General features: G+C 54.7%; 1 protein-coding gene across 1 annotated transcript; it reads left to right on the forward strand.

The window, feature by feature from the left end:
- Positions 1 to 844: 844 nt before the first annotated feature.
- On the forward strand, positions 845 to 26495 carry CHRDL2 (chordin like 2; the record flags this gene model as incomplete). Its single annotated transcript, XM_080613468.1, has 11 exons — positions 845 to 926; positions 8309 to 8421; positions 8865 to 8958; positions 9464 to 9606; positions 12954 to 13047; positions 14169 to 14224; positions 15398 to 15566; positions 16736 to 16930; positions 19870 to 20052; positions 24597 to 24689; positions 26416 to 26495. 11 exons carry the CDS (start codon positions 845 to 847, stop codon positions 26493 to 26495), a joined length of 1302 nt encoding a protein of 433 aa, XP_080469594.1.
- Between the last annotated feature and the right edge of the window lie 487 nt (positions 26496 to 26982).

Genomic DNA, 26982 nt, shown 5'->3' on the forward strand with positions numbered 1-26982 from the left:
AAGTGCGTCTGCATGGGCATGGGGGTTTAAACCTCCCCCGGAAGGGTTCAAGCATCTCCGAGCCGGGTCCGGGTGATGTTTAAGAGGCAGAAAGGGCACAGCCGGGCCTGGGGGGGGGCTGATTTATCCCATTAGAGCCCCCTTCCTGCTCGCAGCCCCCGAGGACGGGTCCAGCACCGCAGGTTCCCCCTCCCCGGCCGGGCCGCAGAGAGGACGGGGTTAAAGCTGCGGCTCCCGCACCGGCTCCGCGCCCGCCCTCCCCCCGCCTCCCGCCGGCGAGGAATTTCCTAAAACACCCAAAAAAGTGGGAAAATAATAATAATAATAATAATAAAAAAACCCCAAACCCAACACCCCCCCCCAGCCCCCACCCCCGCCCCCCATCTCCGCCTTTAATACCAACAAACAAACTCCTCGGCTCTCCCTAAAGGAGGCGCCTTTGATCGGAGCGAGACGAGACCCGTCGGGAACCGGCATCGGCACCTCGGCACCCCCGGGAACCGGCACCTCGGCACCGGCACCCCCGGCACCGGCATCTCTGTATCGCCGGGAACCGGCACCCCCGGGCACAGGCATCCTCGGCACCGGCACCCCTGGGAACCGGCATCTCTGTACCCCCGCATCTCGGCACCGGCACCACCGGCACCAGGCACCCGACACCGGGGCTGAGACCGCGGCATCGCCGGGCACCGACAGTGGGAGCGAAGTCCCCCGGCACCGAGACCGAGACATCACCGGGCACCGCACCGGGACCAGCACCGGGACATCGGGCAGCGGCACCCGCGGGCACCGGGACCGAGGCCCCCGGGCACCGGAAAGAAGCCGCCGGGCGCCGATCGCCGCGATGCTTCCCGGGGCAGGACCCCTCGCCTTCCTCCTCCGGTGTCTGCTGCTCCTCCTCGGCTCTGAGAGCCGCGCTCGGGCTCGTAAGTCCTCCCCGCTCCCCTCCATGGGTCCCTCCGTGCCTTAGTTTCTCCATCGCCTGGGTCCCAGGGGCTATGAGGGTGGGACTATGCTTTGCGGGCATGGCCCGGGATACGGGGGTGCAGGTGCTGGTCCTCCATGGCCAGGATGTCCCAGCAAACCAGGTCCCCCATCCTGCAGTGTTGGGGACACAGTGGTGTCCTCCACTACCTGAGCACACTGCTGGGTGCTGGTGAGGGTGCTGGGGCTGGAGGAGCTGGCAGGGATGTGCTGAAGGTCCGGGACCTTCGCATGGGATAGAAATGGTACAGGGCAGGGGGCTGAGATGCAGATCTTCCCCTGCACAGCTCCCACTCAGCATGGGCACATCTCCCCGCTGAGAGTGGACAGGTACATGGGCAATCTGGGGAAAGGATCCCCCCAAACCAAAGCTGGGGGCTTTTCTTCATGTCCATCCCTTGTCCATCTCCATGTCCATCTCTTGCCCATCCCTTGTTCTCACCTGCTTCTGCTCCCAGCTGGCACCTGGGACAGGTAAGAGTTGGGATGGGAAGGGGATTTGTGCAACGCTTTCTTGTTCAAAAAGCCTTGAAGGACTCGGCCAGGGCTGTTCAGCAGCTTGGAGGGTGCTGGAGGCTTTAACTGGGGCCAGGAGCTGGGTTTGACTTGGGTAAGGCACTGGGACCTACTGGGCACCCCTACAACATCACAAAGCCACCTGAGCAAAGCAAAGCAGCACCCGCTGGGTCCCTCCATGTATTCTCCTCTCTAATCCCAGCGGAGCCTGTCTGTGGCTGCATTAGGGTGATTGATGAGCTGCCTGCTGCCGGCAGTGCATTAGGCACTCAGCAAATAGCCGTCCTCCTGGAGCACTGACCCAAACTGTGAGCACTGGATTTGCTTGTCCCGGCAGCGGAGTGTCCAGGGCGGAAAGGCAGGAGGATGGATGGGGCTGTGCAGAGCCCTGGAGAGCAAAATCGGGGTGAGTTTGGCTGCTTCCACTTCCCTGGGCTCAGCCCACGGCATCGTTCCTTGCACAAGGGATTTTGGGCTGACTCCGTGCCTCTGCCAGGGCTGTGTTATCCGTGGTACCCAGGGTAGGAGGAGGATGGAGGCATCGCCAGGAGGTTGAAGTAGGTGGTAGGTGAGGTCTTTGCTTTGCTGCTGGAAGGAGAGCCCCTACATTGCACATAAACCATTATGAATGGGGGCAGTGGGGGGTTGTCTGCTTTGGGAGGAAGTGTTGGGGTCCTTTTGCATCACTTACGATGGTGATACAGGGCTGGAGGCTGCGGCACAGGGGCAGGGAAGTCCGGGATCACCTCTGCATCACTTTGGCTGTGCTGAGGGTACATCCCATGGCTCTCCAGGAACCCCATGACTGAAGGTAGAGGGGTCTTGGTGATGAGACCCTCATCCTCCTCCATCCACCTCTACCACTCCTCGCCTCACATCTATCTCTGTGCCGAGCACTCAGGGAGGATGAAGACAAGAACAAATGAGCTCCGAGCAGCCTCATCAGCCAAGAGACCTCCAGTGTCGTGGCTAAAAATAGGTGAGGAGCAGAAACGCTCGGGCTCGAAGGCAAGTCAGAAAGGAGGAATTTGCCCACAGAAAGAGGCTATTTTAGGGGATTTACACTGTGAGCTGAGAGGCTGTCAGAGGCACAGGTTACTGGGCTGGATGTGCTGCGGGTGAGTAACGCAGCAGTGACAGCTGAGTGCAGTGATGGTTTGGCTGGAGGCATTTAAAGCCAGCACCTCTGGAGAGCACGGGGCAGGGGTGTTCTCCAGGAGCTGGGGAAGTTACTGTTGCGTTTCATTTCTAATGTGGTTCCTGGAGGAAAGGGGGTTCATGGGGTCTGTTCTATGAGATTGGATCCAGTGTGATGGGGGAGTGGATGGTCCAAGAGGGGAAGGAGTGGGATGAAAAGCAAACCCTACCTGTGGACAGGGCAAGGGAGAGGTGATGGCTCCACATCGCACTTTAGACACCCAAGAGTCCCCTTGGGAAGGAGCAGGGGGAGCAGAACCCTGTCTGCTGCCCACAGAGGCCATGAGGATGCTCTGGATGCAGGACTTGGTTCCTCCACCCTGGCGAGCTCGGGGATGCTTCATGAGGCTCAGCTGCAGGTTTCCAGGCTCCCATAGTGCCAAGAAGGAATTCCCTGTCCAGGACTGAGCGAGGCAAGGGTGAGGGAAGTGATCTGGATGTGAGCAGAGCCATTGGGATGCCACATGCCAAGGGCTGGGTGCATTTTAAGCAGTCCCCTCTGAGCTGAGGTTGCTCTTTAAGCCCTGCATAAACAGGGCTGTCACAGGAGCGCCTGGACTTTCTGTTCCAGACGCTGCTTCTTACACCTTATTTATGGCTGCTTTTAAAACCTACAAACTGCGTTGCATAAAATAAAGCATAAAATGTTTATGCTTTATTTATGTACATTTATTTATATTTATTATGTTTATAATGATAAAGCATAAGATGTTTGGGTGACCTGGTTTAGTGTAAGGAGTCCCTGCCCATGGCAGGGGGTTGGAACTGGATGATCTTAAGGTCCTTTCCAACCCAACCCGTTCTATGGTTCTATAAACACAGCCCCTGTGCCTGGTGTGGGGCTGCCAGGCAGGTGTGGGACCTCCAGAAAGGCTCTTGGGGCCTGGAGCACAGCTCAGATGGGTCCAGCTCAGTGGAGAGCTGTGGGGGGACTGCCTGGGATGCAGAGACATAGAAAGGTTTGGGTTGAAGAGACCTTAAAGCTCATCCAGTTCCAACCCCTGCCACGGGCAGGGACACCTTCCACTGGAGCAGCTTGCTCCAAGCCCCTGTGTCCAACCTGGCCTTGAGCACTGCCAGGGATGGGGCAGCCACAGCTTCTCTGGGCACCCTGGGCCAGCGCCTCAGCACCCTCACAGGGAAGAGCTTCTGCCTTATCTCCAGCCTGGACTTCCCCTGTTTCAGTTTGAACCCATCACCCCTTGTCCTGTCACTACAGTCCCTAATAAAGAGTCCATCCCCAGCATCCTTGTAGCCCCCTTCAGTCACTGGAAGCTGCTCTGAGGTCTCCACGCAGCTTCTCTTCTCCAGGCTCAACAGCCCCAACTTTCTCAGCCTGGCTCCATACAGGAGCTGCTCCAGCCCCTGCTCATCCTTGTGGCTTCCCCTGGACTTGCTTCAACAGCTCCATGTCCTTTTTATGTTGAGGACCCCAGAACTGCACACAATGCTCCAAGTGAGGTCTCACCACAGCAGAGCAGAGGGGCAGGATCACCTCCTTCAGAGACCCCCTGCACCAGGGATGAAGCAGGGAAGAAACAGGGTGACACTTGTGGGACATTCCGGTAGCAGCCTTGTTGGAGGCACTTTGGTACCTGGAGTGAAAGTCCCTGGCAGGGAAACTGAGGCATGGGGCTGGTGGAGGCTTCCTGCTGTAGGCGAGCAAACTGGGAGAGGTTTGTGCCTTCATGTTCTGTGCTTTGGGGTCTTGCAGGTGCATTAGTCCCGCTCTAGATACAAGTCAAAGCTTTACCTGCAGTAGGGACTCACTTCTGTGGACTCTTGTGTGTCCTGTAGCATGTCCTGGGGGCTTGGAGCAAGCTGTTCTAGTGGAAGGTGTCCCTGCCCGTTGCAGGGATTGGAACTGGATGAGCTTTGAGATCCCTTCAACCCAAACCATCCTGTGGTTCTACGATTCTGTGACCTCTACAATTCTTGTATTTGAGAAGAAACTGGTGAGATGGGACCTGTTCTTGGAGGCAGTTACAGTGGGAAACACAACCCTTTCCACCTCTACTCTGGCTTCCGGGTCCCTTAGGGCCACCTCCAAGCACAGAGCAATCAGCAAGCTCAGATTGTGTCTCCACGGTGGCATGGACCAGGCTGTCCCATTGTCATCTCCTTACCTAGGGAAGGAAATCAAGGTGATGGCTTCACCTGGCTTGTTTGGTCCTGCAGCTTTGCAAACCCGCTGCAGCTCAAGAGCCCTCTCTGGCAAAGCAGAGGTGAAACAAGGTGACTTTTGTGAGCCTGCCACTGCTGAAGACGCAATAAATGAGGTGACCAAGAGGCATGGGAGCAATTGACTGCCACAAATGGCTTTTGACTTCAAGTGGAGGGAGAAGATCTCCAAAGTTTGACCTCGGAGAATGAAATTATTAAACCTGGCACGGGAAAAAATGATCCAGAGCTTTTAAACCTCATCCATCCATCCATCCATCCATCCATCCGTCCATCCCTCCATCCATCCATCCATCCGTCCATCCATCCATCCACCCATCCCTCCATCCATCCACCCACCCATCCCTCCATCCCTCCATCCCTCCATCACTCCATCCCACCATCCCTCCATCCATCCATCCGTCCATCCATCCATCCACCCATCCCTCCATCCATCCACCCACCCATCCCTCCATCCCTCCATCCCTCCACCACTCCATCCCACCATCCATCCATCCATCCATCCATCCATCCCTCCATCCATCCCTCCATCCCTCCATCCCTCCCTCCATCCCTCCCTCAATCCGTCCATCCATCCATCCACCCATCCCTCCATCCATCCACCCACCCATCCCTCCATCCATCCATCCCTCCCTCCATCCCTCCCTCCATCCCTCAATCCCTCCATCCCTCCATGCACCCATGCACCCACCCATCCATCCATCCATCCCTCCCTCCCTCCCTCCATCCATCCATCCATCCATCGCGCTACTGAGGCGCGGACAAGTGTCTGCTGCGGCCCGTGGTTGCCAGGCAGCTTTCATGCAACCATCAGGCCCTCTGCAGACATGAACCAAGCCTCTTTCAAGGGCTGGACCCAAACCAGGGCTCCACTTGTGATTAAATGCTTGGAGAAAGCAGCCAACTGGCATGGGAGCCTGCAAGCCGAGCAGGGCCATAGCGCACGCAGGCAACTTCATCTCTTCACCCGCAGCGTAATTCATGAGGATGCTGCAAGCAGGGAAGAATGAAGTCATTTTCTCACCCTTTGGCCATGAGAAATGATGGTTTCTTCTTTTTTTTTTATGAGTTTTGTGGAGTTTTATTTCTTTTTCTTCTGGGTTTCTGCAGTTTCCAGCCCCATTGTCCCTGTTCTTGTGTGGTTTGCTGTAAGCACATGTCCTGCATGGCTGGAAATACGGGTGTGCTGAGTTGTAAAGAGGTTTGGAGGAAGCTATGGGGACAATGTAAAGACAAGATGGCCCTGCCTTGGCAGAGGGGATGGACAAGGTGATATCCAGAGCTCACTTCCAACCCGAAAGATTCTGTGTTTCTTTGTAGGGGAAAGGAAGGAAAATGCTTCTGCCTGTGCCTCTGGTAGCATCCACCCCAAAACTAACTCAAATCTCCACCTCTGCAGATGCAACGAGGCCCCATAGTGCTGTGCTTGGGCTAGGTAGTGTGGGCAGTGGTGGCCACCTCCTCTGAAGGAGTAACTTGGAGAATCAAGTGCTTGAAGCCATGAACTCAATGAGAAACTCAGGGCTGCTGGCAGACTCATAGGGATTGAGTTGGAAAGGACCCAGAAAGAGCATCATAGACCCATAAGGATGCCCTTCCCAACGGTCACAGGGTCTGGCCATGGTAGAGCATTGCTTGGGTCTATCCTGAGTTGGGCTGGGTCAGCCTGGAGAAGAGAAGGCTCCTGAAGGGGAGACCTGAGAGCAGCTCCAGTGCCTAAAGGGGCTGCAGGAAAGCTGGAGAGGGGCTTTGGACAAGGGCCTGTAGGGCCAGGCCAAGGGGAATGGCTTTAACCTGCCCGAGGGGAGACTGAGCTGAGCTCTTAGGCAGAAGCTCTTCCCTGTGAGGGTGCTGAGGCGCTGGCCCAGGGTGCCCAGAGAAGCTGTGGCTGCCCCATCCCTGGCAGTGTTCAAGGCCAGGTTGGACACAGGGGCTTGGAGCAAGCTGCTCCAGTGGAAGGGGTCCCTGCCCGTGGCAGGGGTTGGAGCTGGAGGAGCTTTAAGCTCCCTTCAACCCAAAGCACTCTGGGATCCTGTGGTCAGCAGCTGAAGGAGGGATGTCTGCCCACTGCAGTGTTTTGGTATGGGTTTTGCCTGGCTGGTGGGAGAAATGCTCTAAGCAGGGGGCACCTCCAGCTTTGGCAAGGTTGGACAGCACTGGCCAGGCTCTCTAAATCACTGCTTTGCCCCAGGTGCCAGAGCAGAGCATGGGATGGCCATAAACTAACACACAACAAGTTTTACCTCAACAGGAGGAACAGCTTCTTTACCTTGAGGGGTACCAGAGCCCTGGCAGGGGCTGCCCAGGGAGGCTGTGGAGTCTCCATCTCTGGAGGCATTCAAACCCCACCATGGACACACTCCTGTGTAACCTGCTCAGGGTGGCCTGGCTTTGGCCGGGGGTTGACCTCCAGAGGTCCCTTCCAACCCAAATGATTCTGTGATGGTTTTAGCATCATTGGGGTGGTGAATGCCACTGGGCTCGTTTTGGGCACCTTTGCGGAGTCCTTCCAGCAGCACAGCAGGCTCAGCACCCACCAGCTTGCCTGTATTCTCACGATGGGCAGCAGGAGCTGGGCCCCGCGCCTTCAAACCCAGCCCTTTCCCCTCTCCCCACATCCCCAGGGCACCACAAGGTTTTAAAAGACCCATAAATGCTTCAGGGAGCGTAAATATCTCCACTACCTCGGAGCAACGTCATCGCCCAAACTACCTCAAATCCCCCCGATGACATAACCCTTAAATCACCTCCAGGCTTTAGTGGGGCTTTGAGCACTGAAAGCACCAATAACACACACATTCATGGAAGAGCTTAAGCCCTGGAATGTCCCCCCTGGCTGCTCGGGGCTTGGGGACACATCTCAAGAGAGGAGGAGCTGGGCTGTGGTGGGAGTTATGGGGTCTGGGTACCTGCAGGTACAATTGGGATCAGAGCTTGGTCCTGCAGGACCAGTGATGCTTTTTGATGTGAGCATTAGGGATGGCTGAGTTGGGCTTCCTGACCAAAGCCCTGTGGGGAGTATGGGCATGATTTGAGCATAGTTTTGTCCCATAGGTCCTGCTGTGGGCTGGCCTCATCCTGCCAAAGAGTTATCATAGAATAGCTTGGGTTGGAAGTGATCCCAAAGCTCGTCCAGTCCAACCCCCTTGTAATGAGCAGGGACATCTTCATCTAGATCAGGTTGCCCAGAACCACATCCAGCCTGGTCTTATGTATCTCCAGGGATGAGGCATCCACCACCTCTCTGGGCAAGCTGTGTCAGTGTTTTACCCCCCTCATTGTAAGGGATTGTCACTCCGGTCCCTGATGAAGAGTCCCCCTCAGCATCCTTGTAGCCCCCTTCAGACACTGTCCCAGCTCTTCTCATCCCAGAGGAGAGCTCCCACAAGGACTAGCCCGTTCTCTCACATAGCTTCTGGTTGTCTTTCAGGGCCGGACGTGTTCTGTGACTTCAATGGCAAGAAGTACAGCCCTGGTGAGAGCTGGCACCCCTACCTGGAGCCGCAGGGGCTGATGTACTGCCTCCGCTGCAGCTGCTCCGAGGCAGGTCCCGCCGAGGTGCCACGCGCGGTGCTGGGGATGCTGCTGCAATGGGCATTGACTTGGCAGCTTTAAAGCAGATCAGGTTTAAAGCAGGTCTAATTCGACCAGAAAAGTCCTTTCCAGTCCCGTATGGACATTGGATTCATCTCTTTCCTTTTGAAAATACCCCCTGTCACCATAGGGTGATGGGTTCACCTCATGAGGGAGCTATCTCAGTAGCATTGGTGGGCTGTAGGCTCAGGGCTGCGGTGGGACCATGAGTGGTGTTTGCTGATGAGACCATAAGCTGGTTGGGTTTGACCTGGGGATGGAGACCTCCATGGCTGGGTGAGCTACACCAGCACAATCAGTTGTGATAATATGGCCAGCATCCAACATCTCCCTCCTGTTGCAGGGGTGAACACGGAGCTGAATGAACCTTCCCTGTCTCTGTCTCTCCCCAGAATGCCAACATCAGGTGCTACCGGATCCAGTGCCCGGCTCTGCAGTGTGCCAGCTCCATCACGGACCCCCAGCAGTGCTGCCCGCGGTGCCTTGGTAGGTGGACATCCCATGGTGAGAGGGTAACAAGGTGCCCATGGTCCTGCAATCACTGGGCAGCCTGTACCAGCACTTCACCACCTTCACAAGGAAGAGCTTCTGCCTTATCTCCAGCCTAAATCTCCCGTTTCAGTTTGAACCCATCACCCCCTGTCCTGTCACTGCAGTCCCTGATGAAGAGTCCATCCCCAGCATCCTTGTAACCCCCTTCAGACACTGGAAGCTGCTCTGAGGTCTCCACGCAGCTTCTCTTCTCCAGGCTCAACAGCCCCAATGTTCTCAGCCTGTCAAAACCTTCCAGGCTTCACCTCTGTGCTGAGCTCAGCAGGCTCAGGGCAGCCCCATTCTCCCCAAGCTTTATGACCATGCGATGCCCTGGCCACTTCTTCATGGGATGTCAACAGCTCCTCACCCTTTTGGCTTGGGTTCGTGGGGAAGCTGCTGAGCACCTGTGTGGCACCGGGGCCTGGCTCTCATTCTGTTGCTTCCTCATCTTTTCCAGAGCCACATTCCCCTTCTGGCCTGCGGGCACCCATCAAATCCTGCCAATACAACGGGACCAGCTACCAGCAAGGGGAGATGTTCACCACCAGCGAGCTGTTCCCCAGCCGCCAGCCGAACCAGTGTGTGCAGTGCAGCTGCTCTGTAAGCAACCAGCAAGCTCTGGGGAGGCAGGGTGGGCTCACGGTCTGCTCCTGCACCCCAACAATGTCCCACCAGGGCACAAACCTCATTGAGGACCATTGGGTGCATCCACAGTGGATGGTTTGTCACCAGGATGGGGTTGTTAGTGCAGGAGGTTGAGCTTCGTCTGAAATGGTGCTGGGCTCTCCCTGCCCAGTGACTAAAGACCATCACAGAGATGGCTGTTTCCCTGTCTTTGATCCCAAGCAGGGTCCACTGGGCCCTGAGGTTGGAGCACAAAGCACTCTCCTGAATCTCCTTCCCGATGGGAACAGCATGAACAAGCTGCTCCAACAGTGGGTTATTCACTGGAGATCCCACAGGCCAGTTCTGGGGGTCCTTGGGGTGGGCAGGGGACAGACCTGTCTCCGCTGAGCACAATGGGGTTCTTTGCCTGCTGTGAACACCAGGGCTCTGGGGCTCTCCATGCAGCATCCAGCTACCCCACCTGCCCCACTAGAGCATCCTATGGCAGATGGACAGTGGAGAGGACAACCAGGAGCCTTTCCGTGTGTGTTCCAGCTGCAGAACAGATGGAGTTTGTAGCTGGGAGAGCTCAGCGTGCTTGGAACGCAACACCAACATGAGGTACCAGCTCTTGGGCTTCGGAAGTTCCTGGGATGTGGAGCTGGTGAGATTGAGTGAGCTCCAGAAAGGATTTGGTGGCTCCAAACCGCTGTTGAGTGCCTGGATCTCATGGTGGCACCACCAGCCAGCTCCTGCCCTGCATGGATGGAGCTCGCCATCCATTGATCTTCATCCTGTTTGCTTGGATTTGAGTGGAGGCTGAACCCAGAGCTGAGATGAGCTTGAGCACCAGGAGCTGTGCTCCTCTGGAAACCCCTGCAGCATCTTCATCCCCAGCCTCTGGGCCATTGTGTGCAGAGCCGTGCCCTGGAGAAGGGCCATGCGTGTGCTTCCAGGCTGCCTACACAAAGCATCTACAGGAAGCATCTGCCTTTTGCACCCAATTGCGATGACTTTGCACATCCTTGATGGTCCTGCTTGCCCTGCCTGAGGGCTATGATAGTGACCAGGATGCTGAGTGCTCCTCAGCACTTATGGAGTGCCCATTGCCAGCAGCGGAGGGATGCTCCTTCTCCATGAGCCTCCAGCAATGCCGTGAGACCGGACCTGGCTGCGCTCTGCCCGGAGCTCTTCCAGAGGCTGGGATGCTGTGAAGCCCCATCAAAACCAAGCCCTGACAGGGCTGCTTTGGGAGCTGGCAGCAGCTCTGAGGAAGGTGTGTGGAGCGTGGAGCCCTGCCTGCCAGGAGCTGAGTGTCAGCAGATAAATGGAGCAGCTTCTCCTCCTGGAGAGGGAGCAAGGAAGGGGGATTGGAGGTGCCGATGCTGGGCTTGGATGCTGGGAGGAACTGCTCATGCTGGCTGCAAGCCTCTGCCATAACAGAGGGCTGCAGACATGGCTTTCACCACCCATCATACACAGCCTTTGCATGGGACCAGGCTCCATGGGTCTGCGCTTTGCTTCCAGCAAGTAATTGGCCTAAGCTTGGCCAGGGAAGAGAGAAGAGTGAGAAAGCCCAAATCACCTCCCTCTCTCATGCCAAGAGCACGCACGCTGTGGTTGCCATCAGCTTGATAGTAAAGTATGTGTAAAGCTGGTCTGAGCCCTCGGTGCTTGTGCACACCCTGGAGCGAGGTGGCGAAAGGAGTAGCTTGGGTGTAGGAATCACACAGCTTCTGAGGCTGCATCCTCTCAAATGGACCCCAGCTGGATGCCAGCCCATCACCTAGGGACAAACACCGGGAAGGAGCCCTTGAATCCCACTCTGTGTGCAGGCCTGGCCCTGCTTTCCCACCCAATCCCATCCCATCCCATCCCATCCCATCCACCACTGTCCCCAGGAGCTCCGTGTCCCTGTCAGAGGCACTGGCTCTCCCTCAGGCTGTGTTTATCCAGCAGGATAATGCCTTGGATACAAGAGGAAAATAGAGGGATGGGGCGTTGCAGAGGCTGTGTCTGATGTGCTCAGCTGCTGGAACAGCTGCAGGGACAGCTGGTCTAAACCTCCCTGAGACCTCCCAGAGACCAGATCCGCTGGGATAAATCCTGCTCTTTATCACACTGGCTCTTTCCCGCCTGGAGCAGGTCTGTGCCATGAGCTGCTGCTCAGGAGGAGAAGGAAGGAAGAGGCTGCATAGCCAAACCCTGCTCCCTGCAGGTCTGGATCCCATGGAGGACCCTGAAGCAGAAGCATGGTTTGGGGTGCTCCATCCTCCACCACATCCTCTCATTGACCAAACCTTCCTCCTCTTCACACCCCTTTCACAGCATTTTGGCTTCCTGGTGGGAGAAGAAGCTGCTGTGGCTTGGTTTGCTATGGATATCATTGGTTAACGTCTTGGCTTTGGTTGACTGAGAGCTTGTGGATACCTGGCTCATGGAGAAGAGGACCTTGCTGTTGAGGTCTGGCTGCTGTGCTGCTCAACATCCTTTTTTACCCTCCTGCAAAGCAGCAAAACCTTGTCCCTGTGGCAAACAAGTGCAAATCCATTGACTGAGGTGGGATTGGGATGCACTAAGGTCAAGACTGGCTTTTACCTGTGGTTTTCAGCTTGAATCGCTACAGGAGTGATGTTTCCTGAACTAACCAGCAAGCCAATGGAAGGTCTACATCTGCACCTCCATCTGTAGCTCTTGATCCAATGTCTTTGTGTGCTTGGCTCTGGTGCTATTGGATAGCCCAAGAGGGAGGGCAGAGCTGTGGAGCGGGGTCTGGCTTCAGCACCATCACTCTCCCCCTTTCCACTTGCCTCCTCCAGGTCCTTGTCCTGGGAGATGCCTTTGCTCTTGTCCCTCTTTGAGCTGGTGGCTGTTGTGCAGCCTTTACAAGTGTGTGGTGGCCATTCCAATGGGGTAGCACTGATGGTGCTTGAGAGGAAGGCGCTGCCTCCTCCTCCTTGGGGAAGACCACCCCACTCTTGATCTTGGCCACGAGCATGCCAGGAGAGGACACCACAGACCACGTTCCACCCCGTAGGATGGAGCTTGCATGGACAGATCTTCATCTTTCATCAGCTGATAGGTGGACGCCTTCCTGTGTAACCTTATCTAGGTGTTCCTGCTCCGGCACGGGGATTGGACTAGATGATCTTTTGAGGTCCCTTCCAATCTCTAACATACTGTGATACTGTGATTCTGTGATAGATGATTGATGGTAGTTGAGGATGGATTACTGGGTGGCTTTTGATTTAGGATAGATCTGACACCCCGCACACGGGACATACCGCCCTGTCCATCTCTTCATGATGCTGACGATGCTTTTCTTCCTCCTGCTCTCCTAGGAAGGCCAGATCTACTGTGGCTTGGTGACCTGCCCAGAGATCTTGTGTTCCTCTCCCCTCACCGTGCCAGATTCCTGCTGCCAGGTCTGCAAAGGTAAAGCAGGGCCCAGGAGCTGCTCCTATGTGAGGGTTGGGAGACCCCAGATGGTTGCCACCAGCTGGCAGGAGCCCTTTGAAGCCGCTTTGGCAGGATTTGGGAAGCCTGTGCTGTAAATCAGAGCAGTTCCTATGTCTTGGTTGCACCATGAAACTAAAGATGAGGGCTTCCCCTCCACATCTATTTGTGTCCTGCCTCTCTGCAGCCCAAACACTGGAGAGTGAGGAGAGCATCAAGCTCCATGTCTCCAGATGAGACAGACTCAGGAGCGCATGAGCAGGTTCACTCCTTGCTGACAACGAGCTCACAGCACAAAAGGACTCTTTACTATGAAGCTGGAGGGCCGTGGTGGTCTCCTGGCCATGGACATAGAATGAGCTCCTTCCAAACTCTCCTCTCGTGCAGTTTGTGTTCCTACCTCTTAGTTTTCTTTGGGGCAGCTGGGACCTGTCCTTGACTTGGTGAGAAATGTCTTTGGATTTCTTTTCTTTTTAATCAGAGACCTCAGAGCAGCTCCCAGTGTCTGAAGGGGGCTACAAGGATGCTGGGGATGGACTCTTCATCAGGGACTGGAGTGACAGGACAGGGGGTGATGGGTTCAGACTGAAACAGGGGAAGTTCAGGTTGGAGATAAGGCAGAAGCTCTTCCTTGAGAGGGTGCTGAGGCGCTGGCCCAGGGTGCCCAGAGAAGCTGTGGCTGCCCCATCCCTGGCAGTGTTCAAGGCCAGGTTGGACACAGGGGCTTGGAGCAAGCTGCTCCAGTGGAAGGTGTCCCTGCCTGTGGCAGGGGTTGGAGCTGGAGGAGCTTTAAGGTCCCTTCCAACCCAAACCAGGCTGGGATTAGATGATTCTGTCTCCATCACCTCATACTTTAACTCTGGGGTGTTTTCATGCCACCTCCCTTTAGAAGCCACAAGGCCAAGTCCTTCTTGGAGCCGAGCTGTTGTTAGCAGTGGGGATAAAAGAGGTTTTGGAGTATGGTTCCCATTTGCTTTGGGTGATGGGAATTCAAAGCTCCTCTCCACTCCCAGCACCATGAAGAGAGCTGCTTGCAGTCAACGGGAGCAGATCCTCACCCAGCCCCGCAGCGTTTCACAGGACTATGTTTTCCCTTGCAGATGGCTCCCAGGAGAAGTCCACGGAAGAGGAGCCCCTGCAGTTAAACAGAGGTGTTGTACGTGACGTTTGAATCTTAAACCTCAGGTTCTTGCTCTCAGCTCAGCCCCGTTGCACAGCTCAGAGAAAGCCGCTTGCCCTTGGCCGTAGCCTTCTACAAAGGAATGAGCAGCTCTAGGTAGAATCACAGGCCCCTGGTTTACAGATGAATCCTGTATGGGAATGGGCTCTAGGTGAGCGTTATCAGCACAGGCAAGGAAAGACTCTTGTCCTATTCCTCTGAAGCATCTCCAGTGTCTTTGGAAGAGCAAGAGACTTGAAACTGGAAATCTTTGGCTCTTCTTGTTGAGAAGTTGAGGTTAAAGCAGCTGAGGAACATGGACAGAGGAGACCCAGAGGTAATCAACAGCCAGACGTGATCCTTAGCCATAGTCAGATGGCCCAAAGCTCTCTTTGGGTGCTTTTGCATCAGGGAATGGTGTCTCCTCTCCACCCTGGGCTCAAGGGTCTCCAGTCTCCAGTCACAGAGCAGCCAGTGCCTGTTTGCAGCAGCAGCTCCAGCAAGGAAGAAGTGACTCCTGGCTCCAAGGGTTGATTCCTGGTGACGTTTCAGAGCTGGGCAGCCCATGGCAGTCCTGTGGGATTAAGTCATAGTTCCTGACCCTGCCCTTTTCCATGCTGCTGGGTGCAACACCAGCATCACACCTCCACCACCTCTAAAACCTCCAAACCAGACACAAGGGAACCCTTTGTGCTGCATGTCTTGTCCCAGCAGCTTGCTCTTGGAAGCCTGGGATGCTCCTTGGGATTCCAGTCCTGCTGGCTCCACACCAACCCTCCTGGTGCTGCCAGGTGAGAGAGCAGGATATGGCCCATCCTTACCTCTCTGATCCTGTTTGGATAGCATGGATCCCAGTCCTCAGTTTCCCAGCAAGCATCCAGGAAAGACCTAGCCTATGCTAGTGATGTAGGACCTCACTTGCTTCTCTGAAGGCATTGGGTTGCTGCCCCAATGAGGTTGACCCACATGCAACATAGGGAGGACACCAGTGTGGGGCACTGACACTGCTCAGCACTGCTTAGGTGATTACAGCAACCTGGGTCGTTCCTCATCCCTATCTCTGGACCTTCCTCTCCCAATGGAAGGTGTGTAGGACACTGCATGGCTTTGGAGTGAGAACAACCCAACTGCTCGGGTCTGAGTCCTCTTCTTTCCTCTCTCTGTTCACAGAGGCACTCACAAGACCAGTGCCTGGGGGAGGCCATGGGCAGGAAGCCTCCCGGAGCCACTGTGGCCACTGCCCTCAGCTCTTCCCTGGAGTTTGTCCCCCGGAGCTTCAAACCCAAGGGAGGAGGTGGCACCACCGTGAAGATCGTCTTGAAAGAGAAGCACAAGAAAGGTGAGGGGTGGAGGGGATGAGCCGTGTGTACGTGGAGTAAGGGGGCTTCTCCAGGACATTGAACGCTCCAAAGAAGCTGTTTCAGGAGCAGGTTTCCACCGCAAAGTCCTTCCTATTCCTCCACAGCCATTCTCACCCAGCTATCTCAGCCGTGGTGGCCCACAGCATCTTGATGGCATGTTGAAGGCCAAGTTGGATGGAGCCTTGGGTGATATGGTTTAGTGTGAGGATTCCCTGCCCATGGCACAGGGTTGGAACTGGATGATCTTAAGGTCATTTCCAACCCAAACCATTCTATGATTCTATGATTCTAATCTACTGCTTTCTAAAAGGGGTTGGGAGAAGGTTGGTCCTTGGGGTGTTTTGGAGATCTGGGACCTGGGAAGGGAGATGCTTAGCTGGAAGATTCCACATGGTCCTTGCAGGACAGTGCCGCAGAGGGACAGGATGATGCTCCTTGCACCTACCATGTGCTGGGTCTATCCCAGTGCCGTGGTCTTCCTCCTGGAGGAGGGAAAGAGAGAGGAGGAGGTAACCCTCACAGAGATAAAGGTGATGAGGAGGTAACCCCATGGATGCAGAAGGGAGAAGACAGGTCATTCCTCCCGCTGCGGCTCTCCCACCCCTGTGTCTCCAAAGGGCTCTTCCCAGTCCTTGGAGATGAAGCCCTGGAGGAAGCTGTGGGACCTCCAAACGTGTTCGTGGAGGGGTCAGCAGGTGGCACTCTTCACTGTGCTTCATGCCTGGAACAGCCTCCGAGGCCCCTGGGCTTCAGAGCCTTGGAGGACGATGAGGTCCTGCCCACACTCATCCCATAGGGGAGGTTGTCCCCAGCAGCATCCATCTCCTGCAGGTTGGTCCCCTGCCCCATAGAGTCAATTGGGTTGGAAAAGCCCTTTAAGCTCATCCAGTCCAACCGTTCCCAGCCCTGCCAAGGCCACCACTGCCCCATGGCACTGAGTGCCTCATCTACATGTTCCATGGCACCTCCTAAGTGGGGTGGCTGCAATATCCCCTTGTCTGCTGCTGGATGTGTTGCCAGAGGACCATGCTCCTCAAGAGAGCAGGGCCACCCGTTTCCGAGGTGTGGAATGCGTTGGGCTTCACCAAGCATTGGCTTTGCAAAGACGAGGAGGATTTATCTCCACTCTTTTCTTTCTCTCCTCCAGCCTGTGTGTACAACGGGAAGACCTATTCCCATGGGGAAGTGTGGCATCCCGTCTTCCGGCTCTACGGCCTCCTGCCCTGCATCCTTTGCACTTGCAGGGATGGTGTCCAGGACTGCCAGAAGATCACCTGCCCCAAGGAGTATCCGTGTGACCATCCAGAGAAAGTAGATGGGAAATGCTGTAAAATATGTCCAGGTAGGTGAGATCCCACCTTCTCCTGCAGGTACCTTCCAGGTCCTCCCTTTATCCTTGGTTTGAAGCCCCAGGCAGATGTGTTCACATCACTGGTCACTTGAATTGACATCAGCTCAGCAGGGCAAGCACCAGTGTAAGGGTTGGTCTGTCTTGAAGGGCAGCAGGACTGACCCAAGGTGAGGAAGATGCATCAATCCCCATAAGGTTGTATCTGTTGGGTGGCTGTAGCCTGGAAAAAGATGCTCGAGGAGGGATGTGATGAGAGTCTTCAGATACATAGAAGATGCTTTCTGGGGAGAAGGTCTGTTCTCCAGAGCTTCAACTGGGATAAGAAGTCATAAGGTTAAATTGTGGCAGCTGAAATGTAGGTTTGAAGTTAGGAGGACACTTCCCAACTATGGTGTTACCTGTGGCACTCATGCCTTGGTAGAACTGGAGTTGAATTCCCCAGTCCTGGAAGGGGAAGGTTTGGCACACAACTGTTGGGGTGCTCCAGGTAGAACTGGGCTGATGCTGGGGCTGGGACATGGCGGAGAGGACCTCTTTATTTCTCATATTCAATGGGATTTGGGTCTCTTGGCTGCTTCTTGGTCATTGGAAAGCTGTTTACCTTGACCCACACACCTGGCACAGAGGGGGCACAGCAGATCTGGTCCACTGGAGAGCATCCCTGTTGTTCAGCAGTAGATGTTTAGCTGAGGGACCACCCCGTGCTTCTCTGGAGACACTAAAGGTACCTGAGCATCTCTGAGCATCTCTGCAGATGCAGCACTCCCTGGCTGATCTCTGATGTGCATCTTCAAGGTGGTTTCCTGGAGCGGTCTCAGCAGGGAGACCCAGCAAAGGGCATCGCCGCACTGCAGAATGGGGGCTGAGAAGTGGGATTTTCCAGGTTTTCCAGCCTCTGAGCAGGGATGTTCTGGGAGAGCGAAGGGCAGAAGCTCAGCTTGTTTTAATAAGGTTTCTGATGTGTTTATGAGCAGGATTTATGACGTGGTGCCTGGTGGGAACGGGATGTGATGACTGAGCAGAGCCCTTCCAGTCTCGCATTCCCATTATAGTGGCTCTTTCTGCTTTCAAGTCTACAGCTTTCGCTGCTGGGATCTCTCGTCTGCTCAGTCTTCATTTATTTCCAGTTAAACACTCTGACCCAGCCAAAACGGCTTTCTCCTTGCTTTCCAGTACTCCCAGATTGCAATCTCACACACATACACGTGGCTCAGCCAAGTCTCAGGCTCGTCCTTTGCTTTGCTGCACAGAGGTTTCACCCCTCTTCCTTTTCCAGGCAGTTTCCATGACTTTGCTCCTCTTCCTCCTTTGTTCCCAGCAGCTTGGGGACAAACTGAGTGATTTCTGTTAACAAAAGAGATCCTGATTGAAGGGGAGCCCAGTGCTGTGATGCTTTGGTTGGATGGGGAGACCATTGTGGTTGCTGGGAGCAGGAGTAGTGGCTGGGACCCCTGCATCCCTGCTTCTCCTCCCCATCAAGAGTGAAGCTCCAAGGTTGTTAAATGCCTGTTGTACTTGCAAGGATGTGTAGTTCCTTCGCTATTGTAAAGGTGGGGATTCCTCAATGGATGCAAAGAGCAGCCATGGGGTGAGTGAAGTTTAATGGTCTGGGATGGAGGTTTTCCTGCATCCGGACCCCGCGGTGGCAGGGATGAGGGTGGTGGGTTGTGGTTGTCCCCCATCACATCACACTGAGCCTGCAGAGCTGAATGCTTGTCCTCCCATTTGACAATGCCCGGCTTTGCATCCCTTTAAAGTGGGATTTCCATCCCCTCTCTGAGCAGAGGAGCTCAGGACCACGCCAGCAAGTGCAGAATGAGGCCTAGAATAACTGTCCTACTAAAATAAACCCCAGGCATCTATTCATAGCCAAACTTTCTTTCGAGTAGTGTAAAACAGCTCCAGCATCCAAAAGGACGGGGAGAACAAGGCTAAATTCAGCAGAGCTGGGCTTCTCTGCGTTCCAAAGACCACAACCAAAGGCAATAAATCTCCTTCCAAACCCATGGGGGATTCTTAATTACTCCAGATCCATTAAAAGCATGAAACAATCAGCAGCTCTGCTTTAGCAAGGATGCTGAAAGTCACGTAGGGGCCTGCCGGTGCCCCTGCTGAGGGTCTCCCCACTGTTGTACCCCATGTGGGGTGAGGGTTTGGGCTGGGGCTGAGCCGGGCGCGATGCCCAGGCACGGTGCTGGCTCCTGTGTTGCGGCCTCATCCCTGCGTGTTGCTGGCATTGATCCTCTGGGATGGCAACAGGAGTGAGATGGGGAGCGGGGAATTCAGCCTGGGCTTTGCAGCAGTGATGGTGATGCACCAAGGTCCTTGCAGTGGGTATGGGGGATGCAGGTGGAGAAAATCCCCCTTCCCCATCCCTGCTGGCACAAAGGATGCCAAAATCATGAGGAATGGGGACGAGCAGATCCAGAGATCCTTTATCAACATCTCCCTTTGCTGCAGATCGTGGTGCTGGGAATCAGACCCTGGCAGCCAAGGTCCATTCAGAGATGTGGTTATCCCACATGGCATCAAACCCAATGAGATGCCTTTATCTTGATGCCAACAGGAAGGCCAACGAGATGCATGGGCTTTGCAGTAGTGATGGCACCAAGGTCCCTGCAGTGCGTATGGGGCATCCAGGTGGAGAAAATCCCCCTTCTCCATCCCTGCTGGCATGGAGGAAGCCAGAATCAAGAGGAATGGAAACTATGGGGCTAAGCAGATCCACAGACCCTTTATCAACATCTCCCTTTGCTGCAGATCGCAGTGTTGGGAATCAGAACCTGGGAGCCAAGGTCCATTCAGAGACACAGTGTCCCACACAGCATCAAACCCAACAGAGATGCCTTTGCCTTGCCCCGCGTGCTGAGCTGGCTCCTCCAAGCTCCTTTCTGCCCCATTTAATGAACTCTGTCCTTGTTCTTGCCCAGAAACCAAGGTCAAACCCACTGATGAAGCAGCCACCACGCGCTGTGGCAAGAACCCCAACCGCGTCCTGGTGTACATGTTTGTGCCACCGAGCTCCGGGTCCTCCAAGGAGATCCTCAGGACGATGGCAGTGGAGAAGGAGCCTGCAGAAGAGGTGGAAATCTACAACTGGAAGCTGATTAAAGGTGGGTAATGTCCCGAAAGCAGCCAGCAATGGAGGAGGTGTGTGGAAATGTGCTGCTTTCCAAGCTTTGTTCGTGTTCTCAGGCATTCCTAGTGGTGCTCCAGACCTCATGTGGTGAGTGCAAAGCTGCTGACAGCAGGCTGGCTCCTCCAACTCCATCCTCTTCCACTCTCTTGCTGTCAGATGCATGTAGATCAGGGACTGGAAAGCGCTCCTGGCCCCAGTGTGTGCCATCAAGAGCTGTAACACCATCCAGGGGTACAGCACATGGGCAAACAAGGGCCATGGGTTCTCCTCCAAACCTGCCCTGGCTTTCATGCCAAGTGCACATGGAAAGCAAAACAAAACGATGTTCTGGTCACTCTTTTCTTGTTCATTGCTGGAGCAAAGCTTGCAGAGATGCTGCAGAGATGCTGCAAAGGTGCACACGGAGGGGCTGAATTGGCCCCAGCTCACTTTTTGGGTGGGTGGATTTGGATGCTCCTGTTGGGGTGTCCTCCAGACAGCAAATACACTGTCAATGACACCAGTCTCTTGCTCTCTCCTCGCACCTTTAGCTTTACAACACTCTTATGGAGCAGAGGAGCCTACCTCTGCTAAGGACACTTGGTAGATACTTGTGTTGTGTTTCTGTTGGGCATGCGAATGCATTGCAGTGCCCCAAGCCCAAGTTTCCATTGGACATAGTCTACCCCTTGCAAAAAGCTATGCCTTGAGCACTTGAGGTTGGTCAGACCCTACCTATGGATAGAGGAAATCTTGATCCATGTCGTCTGGACGAGTGTAGGCAAATGGTCTCTTGGGCATGTTCCTGTCTTACACCACTTCCTTAGGAGACCTCAGCCCTCCTGTGGCTGCCTCTTCAAGCTGCCAACAGGGAGAACACGTGGATAGGAGTCAGAGATGGAGCCCTGGCTGCCACCACGTCTCCATGCTCCCCCTGTCATCCTCCATCCTCCCCAGTGCCCCTCTCCCCATCCTCCCCCCTTACCCCAGCACAATGGCACCTTGTGGCTGGAGGACACGCTGAGCCTGCACTGTCTGGGCCCCACCGCTTCCTCTCCTCGCTCCTTGGCAGAGGTTGCCACCCAAAACCTTCTCGCCACCTTCCGAGGCCAAGAGCTTCGTGTCTGCACGGAGCTCCCGAGCCCTGCCAGCCAAGGACAGGGGAGGCCCTTGTCCCCGAGGCCAACAGAGCTCTTTTGCTTGGCAGAGCAAAGTGTTACTATTGGGAAAGAGCATGAGCTCAGGCACATATGGATTCTACCTCGCCATGGTCCATCACTCTACCGACAGAGCAGCGTGTGTGGAGAAAGGAGCCTGCAAGTCATGCCTGGAGCCCATCCATCTGCCTTTGTATGGGCTTATGGTACCTACGTGGCCTCTTCTATTCCTGTGTTTCCTCTTTGGGGCTGGAGTTGAGAGGGGAAACCAGCACCAGCACCAGGCTGAAACCAAACCTGGCTTGGTGGTGGGGTGTGACCAGCCCTGATGAGCTGCAATGGGGGTTCCCCATGGTTTTAGGGGTCTGGACACCTCAGTGGCTTTGGAAAGAGACTTTCTGATGGTTTAGAGCAGGAATTGTCATGGGGAGAGAAGACAACAAAGGAACAAGGAGGATTAGAGAGGGACCAGTGTGGTTTGGAGTCTCTGTGGTTGACTCCTGCCTCTCTGGAGGCCTGGGTTGCACTGGAGGTGCAGCATCCCTATGGATCTCTTTCCCACGTTTCCCCTGCCAGCTGCTGGTTAGACATTGACCAAACTATTCCTTTCTATCTTGAAAACCTGCAGCTGTGGGACCTTCAGCAACGCCCAGTGTTTCACCACACTGGTACATCCCCATACCACAGACCTGCCATCCGCATGCTCTTCCATCATTTCCTTGACGATCTCCTGCCATGAAGACTCTACAAACCATCCGATCCCTTCCAGAGCCACAAACTCTTTACTCACGGAAGACTTTTCTCAATGTTCAGCCTTCTTCCAGCTCAGGCTCCTGCCTTCTCATCCTCACCATTGTGGGTGTGAAGAGTGGGCTCCTTTCCTCTGAAGATGCCATCAGCTCCCACCTCTGCCCTCTTTCACATGGTTTAAGGTTGAAGTTTTATGTGGTTTAAACTCAGTTCAAGCTAAATTTATTCCCAGTCTTTCCTTGATGTTAGAAATTTTGGGTGCTTTGCTCCTTTCTGTAGCTCTGCTCTGAACTCTGTCTCTGCCTTGAAGGGCAGAGCCCAAAACGGGACATGGGGCTCTGGCCCAGGGTTGTGTCCTGCTGAGATGAGTCTCATACACCCATGTGCACCTATGGTCCTTTCTCCAGCACCCACCAAGGCTTCATCTTGCAGATGATTTAGCAAGTCCTATGGGCAGTGTCTTGGATTAGACTTGCTTCATTCCCCAGCCTAGCGTTAAGTACCATGTTTAAAGTCATCCTAAAATCCCAGCCTGGTTTGTGTTGGAAGGGACCTTAAAGCTCCTCCAGCTCCAACCCCTGCCACGGGCAGGGACCCCTTCCACTGGAGCAGCTTGCTCCAAGCCCCTGTGTCCAACCTGGCCTTGAACACTGCCAGGGATGGGGCAGCCACAGCTTCTCTGGGCACCCTGGGCCAGCGCCTCAGCACCCTCACAGGGAAGAGCTTCTGCCTAAGAGCTCAGCTCAGTCTCCCCTCGGGCAGGTTCAAGCCATTCCCCTTGGCCTGGCCCTGCAGGCCCTTGTCCAAAGCCCCTCTCCAGGTTTCCTGCAGCCCCTTTAGGCGCTGGAGCTGCTCTCAGGTCTCCCCTTCAGGAGCCTTCTCTTCTCCAGGCTGCCCCAGCCCAGCTCTCTCAGCCTGGCTCCAGAGCAGAGCTGCTCCAGCCCTTGCAGCAGCTCCCTGCTCTCCTCTGGACTCATGGCCATCTCCTTGCCCTCCTGGTCACTCCACACACATGGACATCACCTTGCCATTGGAAACCATTTCTTTCTGGTACCTAGTCTGTATCTTCCCCTTTTCAGTTTAAAACCTCCACCCCTTGTCCTATCACTATAGGGGCTACCAAAAACTCTGTCCCCACCTTTCTCATAAGCACCAGAAGAGGTGGCAAGTGCCCAACAACCCCACCACCTCCCTCCAGCTCATCCTCAGCTTTGCAAACAACAACCCTGCCTGTTGGACAGGACCTATTTGCTGGGAAATGGCATCCCCCATTCCCATCTCCATCCCATAACACCTCTTCAGTGCTTGCAGTCACCGTGTTCTATTATCTGCACCTCCTCGCGTGTGCTGGAGCATCAGCTGCATTCCTCCACTGCTGCCAGCTCCTGGCATCTGTCAGAGACAACCAAAGGTCTCCACCAGCTCTCGGAGGGCTCCTGGGGGACCGTTATCAAGGTCAGGCGATGAGAAGATGTTTATCTCTTGGAGCTCTTGTTTAAAATACCCTCTTGGTTACTGATGTCCTGGAAAGTGCCTCACCAGCCATGGGGACCGCACTCACCCCCTCCTGCTCCCTGCTAAGTATAGACCAGGAGGATTTATTGAACACTTGTGCCTTCCTTGCGTCATCAACGCTTTCATTATCTCCATCCAGCATCTTCTTTTGTTCCTGGTAGCCCTTCTCCTCCTGACCCACTTCAAGGGCTTATTCATAGCCCAAACAGCCCCGCATTTCTCCTTATGGCTTTGACTTCCTGTATTCACTTCCCCTAGTCCATAACATCCCATTTATATGGATTGCTTGTCCATTTCTTTTCCTTACATACTCTGTATTGTGTAATTGCTGCTGGGAATCAGGGAACGTCTCTTAACCAAATAAGGGAGGGGGGGGAATGTTGCCTCTCACATCGACAGCAGAGCCTGGGTGAGAGGTGGGGAAGGATGTGCCAGGAATACCTGCCTGCTTTGTCACGCTTCCCAGGCAAATGTGAGCATCACAACCCCTCATCCTGCAGAAAGGTCACTTCCATTGCTCAACGCAGGTTCTGGTTCTCTTGGGTCAAACATGTGAGTCAGGCACCTCTGTTAATGGGATGCTGCTGGCACAGGCAGGAACAGCAACCTCTGCTGAGGGCATTGATGGGGTTTTTCCTCTCCTGGAGGAGTTTCAGGGCTGGGGGCAGAGAGATGGGAAACTTTGGTCCCTGAGAGCATCCAGGAAAGGAAAGCATCCAGGGATGGAGGGGACTATGCGGTGGGGGAGGATGGAGTGAGCAGAGAGGACCCCATTGGTTTAATCTTTATTTCTCTTATGGTTTTGGGGCAGATCAAACCTCCTCCAATGTGCGATGCTTTCTGGAGCAACAAAACCTTACTGCGACCGCCTGCCCATGGCGTTGTCCCTGCTGTGTTCTGATGTAATGGGCAGTTTTCAAATGGGATCCCTCCTGGTCTTTGAGCAGCCCTTGATTCACTCCTAAACCCCTACCAGGCTTGGTGGCAGCGGGTCCTGCACCAAAGCAGGACATCTGATGAAGGCAGCATCCCTTTTACATCTCAGGAGGGGACAGAGGAGCGGACACCCAAACCTGTCTGAGCCTTTCAATCTGATTCCCTGTGGTTCCCTCTGCAGGAATCTTTCATCTGATCCAGACCAAGAAGATCAGCAAACAGGAATTCAAGCAGGAAGCACAGAACTTCAGACTCATCACCAGGACGAACGAAGGTAGGGAGGGGAAAATCCCATCTCCCTACTCTTCCAGCCCCAAACAACCCTGTGTTTTGATGCCCATTCCACAAAGGCTTCATGTATCCCGATGGTGCGGCATGGGGAGCTGATCCATAGGGAGAAGACTTGTCCAAACGTAGCTGGGTTGGAGCTGCCCCTCATCTGCAACACTCCTGGTCAGCAGTCACATTTCCACTTGATGGTGCTGGAAAGGGCAGCCGGCTTTCTAAAAGTGGAAGCAGGCTTGTGAAATCCTAAGGCTTTGTGCCTCGGAAGCATGCAAACCTGTTGGATTTTGTACCATTTAATCCATCTGGCATCATGGGCGGAGGGGAAAAACAGAGGGAATTAAGCAAGGGATTTGAGAAAAATAAACCCTTGAGGTAGTTTGAGAACTCATCCTGAATGTTCTTGGATGGGGAGATGTTACAGGGAGCAGGACTGCCGGTGTGCATGCCGAGCCTGCCTGTGCGGGATGAAAGCGCTTTCCTGCTGGCTGCCCCTTTGCCTGGGCTGGGATCAGCTGTAATGGGTTAGGTTCGGATCGGAGCCGTTCCCGTCTTGTCCAGCACCCACAGGTCATGGGGTCGGCTGGGAACGGCGCTGCTGCCCGGTGCATTCCAGCACACCCAGTGCCCCAGGGAGGGAGGTTTGTTTTCAACTCCCGTCCGTTCAAGGCAGCATCTCTTGGCCAATGGGGGATTTTCAAGTCCCTGCTTCCAGGTCAGGCTTTGGACCCTCGGTGGGATCTCTGGCACGTGTCCCCTTCTTCTTGCCTCCGCTTCCCCTGACCAATAGCCCTGTTGTGAAACCATCCCTCTGCCGCAGGTCCTAGGAAAGCATTGCCCAGAGATTTCCTCACAACAGGAGATTAATTCAGCCAGAAAACATTCCCTCCCTGGGGAATGACGACACCAGGGCTGCATAATCCCTGCTGGGATTACGAGGGAAGCAACAACCAAGGGGGAAAGCATCTCCAGCTCCCTCCTGCGCACATGGGGATGCTGGTGTTTTGGGAGAGCAAGGAGAGGGGTTGGGATGCTTTGTGCTGGGTTTTGGGGTCTTTCCCAGCTCCCACCAGCACATTTGCTTTGTGGGGAGGCTGCAGCTCAGCAGTGAGGCTGTGGGGGGACCTAAGGGGGTTTCTGCTCCTTAAACAGGGGAAGTTCAGGCTGGATAAAAGGCAGAAGCTCTTCCCTGTGAGGGTGCTGAGGCGCTGGCCCAGGGTGCCCAGAGAAGCTGTGGCTGCCCCATCCCTGGCAGTGTTCAAGGCCAGGTTGGACACAGGGGCTTGGAGCAAGCTGCTCCAGTGGAAGGGGTCCCTGCCTGTGGCAGGGGGTTGGGGATGGAGGAGCTTTAAAGTTCCTTCATCCCAACCGAGTTCCATGAATCTATGATCTTCCCCTACCATAGGTGGTTGCAAAGTCCTGCATGAAGAGCCATGTGGCTTCCAAGGAAAGCATTGGGAATGCCATTGATTGTGCTGTCAATTGCATTTCAGGAGGTCACAGGGCCCCTCTTGGCCTCAAATACCATTTTAATGGCAATTATAGGATTATAGGAGCACTGATGAGTCGCTCTGGCCATGGCCACCGTTGTAGGTAGACCTCTCCCAACGTGGTTCTTGGAGGTCCTCCATTGCAGAAGGTGCTGTGCATGGGGTGAATCGTGTTTGCCTGCTCCAAGGGCTGTTGCTCATCGGTGTCCATCTGCATTCATCCAGGTCACTGGAACATCTTCCGAGCCCAGACGTCAGAGCTGCGGATGACAGAGAGCCCAGAGAAAGACACAAAGAACTTGTAATGGGAGCAAACTCTAACCTAGCTATTGATTTATGTACACACCCCATACACACATACACCTATATACGAAGTACAAAGCCTCATTACTCAATAGACTGGCACAGCAGTAAAGGATGCACTAGTGTAAACTACAGAACCTCCAGCAATGGAACCAAACCGAACCACATGGAATCACAGCCGTGGAGGTGCCTCTCTCCAATGGGAGAGCACAAGAGGTTGGCCATCCCCTCCTGCGACAAAGAGGTAGGATGTGCAGAGGGAAGAGGAGGAAGAGACAATGGAGATGTGAGACCTGGAGCGACATAAAGAGGTGGGATACATCCCTGACACCCAGCGAATGAAGAGCATCAGGAGTTAGCAGCAACCGTGGCCATGCTTCTTTCCAACCACCACCGTGAAGATGACCTGCAAGGAAAGAAAATCCATCCCTATCCTTTTCCTTGGAGCCCCTGTGACCTGCAAAGGGTTTCCTTGGATAAATAGCCCCC

This window comes from Psittacula echo (genome assembly GCF_963264785.1).
Source record: "Psittacula echo genome assembly, chromosome: 3".
NCBI lineage: Eukaryota > Metazoa > Chordata > Aves > Psittaciformes > Psittacidae > Psittacula > Psittacula echo.